The sequence below is a fragment of the Gallus gallus genome, chromosome 18 (genome assembly GCF_016699485.2).
Source record: "Gallus gallus isolate bGalGal1 chromosome 18, bGalGal1.mat.broiler.GRCg7b, whole genome shotgun sequence".
In the NCBI taxonomy this organism is placed as follows: domain Eukaryota; kingdom Metazoa; phylum Chordata; class Aves; order Galliformes; family Phasianidae; genus Gallus; species Gallus gallus.
In genome coordinates this window covers 2,930,606-2,938,813 of record NC_052549.1, presented here as the reverse complement: position 1 = coordinate 2,938,813, position 8,208 = coordinate 2,930,606, and the positions used below count along the sequence as shown (strand labels likewise).

The window sequence follows — 8,208 nt, the reverse complement described above, 5'->3', positions numbered from 1 at the left end:
TTCCCATTAATCCAACACTCCCTCATGCTCTTGGAAAGGTGCATCGTCCAAATGGAGTGGGGCTCTGGGAAGCCATCGTGGAAAATCGGAACATTTTCTGTGGGATCATTTAAAACTGTTAGGATGCTTCAGTTTCTGGAGTATGGTAATTTGAAGCTGGGCAGGAAATTGTTTGTCATATATTGTCATATAACATTAGGAGGCTCAAGGGGCTGCGAGGCTGGGCAGGGTGCAAACCTCAGTGGGCTGCATCCATGGCATCACCGGGACCACACAACACAGACTCTGCCATCAGCCTGGCATGTATGCACACCTCATTCACTGCCTCAGCCAGGTGGATGGGAATGAGTCTTTTCCAGCTACACAAAAAGGGCAGACTTTCTCTGACTGTCTTCTCGTGGATGGAGGTCTCCAATCCCAGGACTTTGCTCCATCATCACAACTTCAAGGAGTGGCTTCCTGCTCCCTGCCCTGCTGATTAAGACCACGAGCAATGGAGGATTTGAAAGGCAAAGGAGAAAGGGCGGAAATCTGCACTGTCTTCAGCGAGCCCTGGGATGAGGAAAGTTGCTGTCAAGCAACTGCACAGCTAGGTGGATAAGGAGAGCAGTAGGCACAGATGCACACTGACACAGACACACACAGGAAGGAGAGTGCCAAGAAATGGTGATTTTTACTTTTTCTAACAAAGCCATTTCAAGCAAGAAAAAACGTGAGGGAAGACAGGCATTTACATTTAGCAATCTTCTAAAACAAGAAATATAATACATCTTGGAGACGTTTCCTTACCCTTCCTGATGTTTGTTTTCCACCAAACCAAGAGGAATTTGTAAAACGTTTCAGTCCCCAAAACCAATTTCGTCCAACTCTTTTCTTCAGCTCCAATCCAGCTGTCATCACTGATAGAGGCGCTGGAGAAATTCCCATTGGCCTCAATGAAACCAAAATTCACTCACTGGCTCCAAAAGAAAGAAACACATCCATGCTCCCCAGCTGGGACGTGCCTGTGTGCCAGAACATACTCAGACACTTTTAGAAGTTGTGATACGTGTTTGTCTGTTGCATGCTGACAACATGCAAAAGGAGCCAGCCCTCTTGAGCTCCTATTGAGCCTGCAGAGGTTATCATAGAATGGCTTGGGCTGGAAGGGACTGAAAGGTCATGTAGTTCCAATAGAGGTCTAAACCAAGCCACCTTTTTGCCCAAGTTATTGAGTTTTACACTCTTGTCCCCAGCAGTGCTGGGAATGCTGATCCCTTTTCCCAGGATGTCCGTAGCATTGGCTGCCGATGCTTTGAGTGATGCTCTGTGCCCTGCAGTTCCCTGCTGGGGACTGGCAGATACGGAGAGGCTGCACGAGCTCAAGGAATGGCTGGAACGAGATCACATGAAACAGGTCCATTGGGAGCTATTAGATTCAAGGACAGCACTGGCAGCTCAGGAAGTCCTTGACACATGGGTGGCTGGAAGCTGGGAAAGTGGACTGGAAAAGTATCATGGGATTCTTCTTTTCTTCTGTTGGCTCTGGCAGAGGCTGAATCTGGGGCTTTTGGACTTTGGTCTGAGCCAGCACAGCCATCCCTGTGCTCCTACACTTCCCAAATCTTTAAAAGTTTAGCTCAAGTTTTCTACTTCCCCCCCCCACAATAGTGATGAGCTGTTTTATCATAATGATGAAGCTGTTTTGGGAATTCTCTCCCTGGAGCATTTCTGCATTTGTTGTGCAATACACTACTAACCACTTCTGGCAAGCTTTCCTCTCACCCTAATTCATCTCAGGCCATTCACTGAGTTTCATTTTTCTAGGCAGCAGAAGCACCCAAGCCTCCTTTCTGAACAGCCTTGGCCATTCCCTGAGTGTGGGAAGGGCACGAAACTTGGCTTGCATGGAGCTATACTCTCTTGGTTTTATTCCTTTATTTTCATTGCTCCAGACAGTAGACAATTAGTTTACAAACCCATCTCTGTGGGTCTTATCAGGATGATAGGAGAGAGGGTGGGAATATGTCTGTGGGATGCAAAGGAATTTCTACAAGTCAACTTCTTCAGCAACTTGGCTGATAAAAGCAAGCAATAAAAGGGTAATAACCAGCAATAAAAGCAGGCGTGTCGCCCTGCAGATTGAAGGCATTTGCAGAAAGGAAACATCCAATCAATGCAGAAAGACAGCAGAGGCAGACTGGAAGGGCAGCATTATCTAAACACGAATTATGGAAGCAAATCATTTAATGCTACAAATGCAAAGGCATTGAGACTTTGGATGCAGGAGGGCAGGGCAGTGATTTAACGCACTTGATGCACACCAACTAGAGAGACTGTTGGATTGCAACCCCAAAAGCAACTGCTCATGAGGAGGAAAATCCATCCCTGTGTGCACAGGGAATGCACAAGACCTTGCTGCAAGTCGTGCGTCCATTAGGATTTCACCCCCAAAAATTCACCCTACAGACCCATTCTACAGGAGTTTGGGGGCAGAGCTGGCTCCTGGCATGGAATGTGCATAGGACATGCTATGGTAGGTGACTGTAAGGACTTTAGAGTGTCAGCTACCAGAAGTAGTAACACGGATATTGTTAACTTATGGAAAACTGGCATGAAGGGTCTGAAATCCCTATAGGAGCTGGGAACCCTCTGATGTCTGGGAAATCTGCTGTGAACTGGAAAGTATGTGAGAGAGAAATGAGACTGTGAACATAACTCCTTCAGTTGTGGCTCAGAGGAAGGAACCACACTGCCAGTTCCATGTAAAGGAGCATCAGGAGGGTAGGACAGCAGGAGAAAATGCAGTTGGAAAACTGTGATGCCATGTGAATGCTGTCAGTTAGGAGAAAGCCTCAAAGGAAGTGGGCGAGTGGGAAAGATGAGTGTCTGGGGTGCTCCAAAAGCACCTGAGGCAGGAGAATGGACTTGAACTGATTTTTCGTTGGGATTTTTGGTCCCTAATGGCTTTAGGCTGAACTCAGTTCTACTTGAGTTGTCCAAAAGCGATGCCGGTGGCTTCCAAAAATTCAGAATAATGACAGGCATCTGTAGGCAACATCTAGCAGGAGGATCCATAGTAAGTTAGACAGAAGAAGACACAGCCTGAGAACAACCGCTCATGACCAGCTTCCCAACAGGATCTTAAAAAAGCTCTGGAATGCATAGGTATCATTTAATTCTACTGGGTCCTTCATCGTGATTATAGAATCATAGAATCATTAGGATTGGAAAGATCATTAAGATCGCCCAGCTGAACATTCAGCCCTTGCCTGTGACTGCTCTAGACCACGTCCCTCAGTGCTACACCTCCATGTTTCTTAAACACCTCCAGGGATGGTGACTCCACCACCTCTGTGGGCAGCCTGTGCCAATTCCTCGCTAGGGTCATGATGTAGTTACATCATGCCAGGTATATCATACAACGGTTGGATTTTTGCCTTGAAAACCACTTTCGTAGGATGAAAAGTGCCAAGCAGCAAGACTTCATCATCTCTGAGTCCACTTGAGCACCAAATAACCAAACTGCCATGCAGAAAGCAGCACCACCTCTGAACCCAAACACTCAGGTCACCTGCAAAGTGCTGAGCACATACAGACTCAGCGGGTGCCCACAGACCCCAGCAGCGGGCTTTGAAGCTCTTGGGTCATGACTAGGGCTACGAGGCAGCCCAGCACGAGCACCACCTCTGGTCCTGATTTGTGGCCACTGTTTTATTTCTACTACTTACAATAAAGCCCCAAAGCCGACAGTGCTGCATGAGCACTGTGCCAAGTGACTTCCCTGGGGTGCGCATGCTCCAGCAAGGCTGGAAGAAAACCCTTTCCCTTGGCCAAGCTGCCAAACATGCCGATGAAGAAACTCTTGGCCGGCGAACTTGTTGCTGATGATGTTTAATGATCACTCAGCGCTTGGGGGAGATGTGGTTTGCTTCCCGTCCGGCTGACACCAGCTGTGCACAAATCCAGATCCTCGCTCCTGTCTGCCCGGGACGTGTGTCCTTAGGGACACAGCACTGGGGCTGGGGCTGGAGAGAAACCTTCATGTCTACCTGATCAGGAGATGGGTTTTTTTGAAGGGAATGAGAAGCTGAGATCCAATGGTTTTTATGGAGTCAAAGGTGCCATGTGCAGAACTTGGAATTTTGGTGAGCCTATCAACAAACAAAAGCAAAATCTTAAATTAGGAACCAATTTGTACTCACCGAAATGAAAACTGGCACATTTTCCTCAATGTCAGAAATCACAGAATCATAGAACGGCCTGGGTTGAAAAGGACCACAGTGCTCATCCAGTTCCAACCCCCTGCTGTGTGCAGGGTCGCCAACCAGCAGACCAGGCTGCCCAGAGCCACATCCAGCCTGGCCTTGAATGCCTGCAGGGATGGGGCATCCACAGCCTCCTTGGGCAACCTGTTCAGTGCGTCACCACCCTCTGGGTGAAAAACTTCCTTCGTTTAAAATCCCAGTGCTGACATTTTAGACAACGGTTAGGTATTTTCAAAAGCAAGAGTAAATTATCATTAGAAAACAGCGTAAAGCACAACTTTTCCTGTTTATGTTCTCTTGAACATACTTCTCAGGATGGTTTGTGCTTCTGATGCACTGTTAAAAATACATTATGAGTGTCAACACCTAATTGACAGCGTCACTTCCCACGGTGCTCTTCCACAGACGGACTCAGAAGGAGGAAGACCTGAGTTTGTTTCTCCAAAAATCATAGACTGAAAGGAGGGGAGAGAAATAATCCAGCAGACCATGTAACACACAAAGCAAACATTTAATTTCTACTCAGGATTTTCATCAGGAAGAGTGGTCGTGGATTTTTGAGTCATCCTAGCAAAGCTGAGAACATCTCCCGCAGACGTTCTGGGGCAGCTCCCAGCCTAGACGAAGCCCACCAGCCGTGCAGTGCAGGGGAAGTTCCTGCGCATCCCCATGCACTTCTCCTGGTCGATGAAGAGGGAGTTGGCTTTGACAGCCAGGTCGTGCTCCAGGACAGCCTTGGCCCGCACCAGTATCTGCAGCGTGTCCTCAGCATCCCTCAGCCGCTGCTGCAGGCTCTGGATGGTCTCATCAAGCTCATGGACCTCGTTGACGAGGCTGGGAAACAGTAAGGAACCCCGTCAAGTACAGAAGCAGAAGGATTTCCCCCTTGGTCTGGTTGACTGAGCTCCCAGTTTCTGGCAGCTGTGAATGGAAACTGAGGGTGGGAGCTCAGCCCCTCCTTGCTGCATTGGAGCGGCTGCTGGGGACACCCCAGTCCTGGCTTTTCCTCCTGTGGGTGATACTAACATGAGGAGAGCAGAGCTGACACCAAGGCAGTAGGAAGCAGCCGAGGTTTCCCTTTTTTTTTTTTTTTTTTCTGAAAAAAAGGCAAGACCCCTCCAGATTCACAAACCTCCCACCAACAGATTGGCCAGTTTTGGTTTGTTGTTCTTTTCATGTCTACTGCAGCAGCAGGGTCACCCACAAGAGTCCGGGAGGCAGTTCCCTTATCTAGACACATCCTCACTCCTGCCTCTCTGGAAGCTGCTGGTTTTACCTTGCCTTCCTGCCAAAGCACTTGGTATCATGGGAAAGCTGACGGGTGGAGGAGGAGGCTTGGAAGGAAGCCCTGGCCAAGGCTCTCCTGCTGTTGGGGCAGATAAGGCCTTGAAGGAATGCCAAGGAGCAGCCCAGCCAACTGCCCCAGCCTGCCAGGGGTCTCCCCTGCTCCTGCACTCGAGGGGTTTGTTTTTCCCCATGTCCTTAGGGTGAGTGAGGTCAGCCTATACAGCTACCTGCTGCAAGGGTGCCCTTCTTCCCTCAAAGGAAAGGAACTCTCAGGGTGATGCTATGGGAAAGCAAAGGGTTCATCTTTCCACAATGAGCACATCCAGCCACTGGGAGGGGGACATTTCCCAAGTGGGAACAATCCAGCCCCTTGTCAGGCAGCATTGGGCTGTGGGTGCAGAACTCTCCCAGCACCCAGGTGGGATGCATGCTCAGTGCTTTCCAACATACCGATGCACTTATGGAAGGGCTATAGACCAAAAAGGACCACCATCAGTTTTGTCACCCAGTAGTGCTCTGGGTGCCCACGCGGTGACCGCACTCCCACTCACCGCAGCTGGGTGCTGTCCCGGCACAGCTCCACGTTGGGTCTCCGCGTGCGCTCATCCAGCCGGGTCTGAGCCACTTTCAGTGGAGGCACTTTGTCCCTGATGGCTTTACGGATGCTTTCTATGCTCATCTCGATCTGGAAGATTTCCTGCAGTGTCTGCAATAGAAACAAGTTCGTAAATTAAAAATTATATTCATAAATAACAGCGTCATGCCCCATTTCTCCAGCCCTGGGCCAGCTCTTCGGGGAGGCTCTCTCTTTCCTGGGAGTCATCACTCAGTTTAGCACCAAAAGGGAAGGGCTGGGGCTACCTTGGCCAGGTGGGTCTGGATCTTGCTCTTGGCGTCGGCAGTCTCGGCAATGCGGTTGGTGAAGGCGACGTTGACGGCGTTGAACTGGTTCCACATCTCGTTGGCAGTCACCACCAGCAGGTTCTCAATGTCCTCCCGCAGCTTGGCTGAGGCCGCCCGCTCGCTCTGGGAGCGCAGGATGTTGTCATCCGTGAACTTGGCCCACGAGTCTGGCACTGAGATGCTGCCGTAGAGAGGAGAGGCAGAGATGGCCGCACACTGCCATGGGCACGCATGGATCCCACCAGGTTGGCTTAAAAACAGCCTTCCCGAGATCCACGTTCTTTGACCACTTGAAAGCAAAACATCTGGACACCGTTTATTCAGCACAGCTTATCAGATGCTGACACGTCCATGGCAACAATTGCGACAATTATGAAGGCTCAGACAAACAATAGATTCCCACGGAAAAATCGAGATTCTAATCAGACCTCATATTTACGTGTTAACAACATTCAAGTGCAGAGTCATTCACAGCTCTGTGGCCATGTGCAGACTGCAGCCAATGCGTTTTGCTTGTAACTTATCCCAATTTCACACAAAAGCCAACATTAGATAATACTGATTCCCCATCTGTGTGCTCAGGATGGAGTTCACCCCATGCAGCATCCAGAAAAAGGTCAACAAAAGCCTCAAATACCACATAAGCTTCATGTAAAACATGCTGATCCTCTACGCATTTTGCTTCCTCTGAATTTCAGCATCAGTCTTTAACCATTCATTTGCCTGTCTAAATGTCTGAGCTCCATTTTGAAGAATTATTCAAACACAAGAAAAACTGAATCACTCCATTCCCCCCCCCCCCCCACGAACACCATGTGTCTGTGTGTGTGTGGAGCAGATTTATTCCCTGTGCCCTTTGCCACTTGCAGCATATCTCTGCTTTTGGTCATCGTTCATTTATTGCAGAGCCAAAGCCGAATTCCTGGCACCCAAGAGCAGCTGAACTCCGTCCCAGCACCATGCTCTCTTCCTGTATCTTCAAGGCCATCCGGGCTCCCTGCCAGCACTCTGCAGGCAGGGTGAGCCCCCAGACCTTACGTCAATGTGGAGCACTCGGACAAGCACTGACACATCTCCCAAAATATGCATGGACCTAATGGGCTGTGCCAAGGTGCTGAGCTGAACCCATTGTCAGGCTGATCTCTGAACCCTGATATAATACTTAATTAGGTGGAATCCACTGTATTATGCTTTTGCCCACTTCATCGCCCCACTGAATGTGCTGCTTGGGGTGGGATGGATGTGCCATGCCATGGCCATCGGGATGGGGACGGCCAGTGCTGTGCCATCCCTCCCCAGGGACTCACGTGGCATCGACCCGCTCCACGCCACGGTAGTAGCTGATGCCATCAGAGGTGTTCCGCAGGTGGTGGCACTTGCCATCGATGCGGCGGGCTGTCTGCTTGTCGGCCAGGTCCTTCTCCACCTCGTGCTGGGCTGCTCTGTTGGACCTGCAGCACGGCATGGCAGCTGTCACTGGGACTGTTGGGGAGGCATGCCTTCCCTGGGGATGATCCCAGGGAGCCTATGGGGTTTTCATAGCTGCAGGATGGGCAGAGGGCAGAGGTCTGCTGTGAGTTCGTGTTACAAAGTGACTCATGTTGGATGTTAGGAAAAATTTAGTCTCTGAAAGAGAGGTGATGCATTGGCACAGGCTGCCCGGGGAGGTGGGGGGGTCACACTGTCGCTGGAGGTGTTCAAGAACTGTGGAGATGTAGCACTGAGGGATGTGGTTGATGGGCAGAGTGGGGGTGGGCTGGGGCTGGACTTG

General features: G+C 50.0%; 1 protein-coding gene across 5 annotated transcripts in view; it reads right to left on the bottom strand.

Moving 5' to 3' along the window:
* Nucleotides 1-4,739: 4,739 nt before the first annotated feature.
* Nucleotides 4,740-8,208, bottom strand: part of TEKT3 (tektin 3) — a 44,686-nt gene continuing 41,217 nt past the window's right edge. For all 5 annotated transcript variants that reach the window (XM_046902094.1, XM_004946080.5, XM_015295252.4 and 2 more), the window contains exons 5-8: nucleotides 7,745-7,888; nucleotides 6,396-6,618; nucleotides 6,086-6,240; nucleotides 4,740-5,081 (exon numbers count right to left, since the gene is read on the bottom strand). In XM_046902094.1, the coding sequence (XP_046758050.1) occupies nucleotides 4,865-5,081; nucleotides 6,086-6,240; nucleotides 6,396-6,618; nucleotides 7,745-7,888 (739 nt within the window). In that variant the 3' untranslated portion in view covers nucleotides 4,740-4,864. The remainder of the gene's footprint in view (nucleotides 5,082-6,085; nucleotides 6,241-6,395; nucleotides 6,619-7,744; nucleotides 7,889-8,208) is intronic.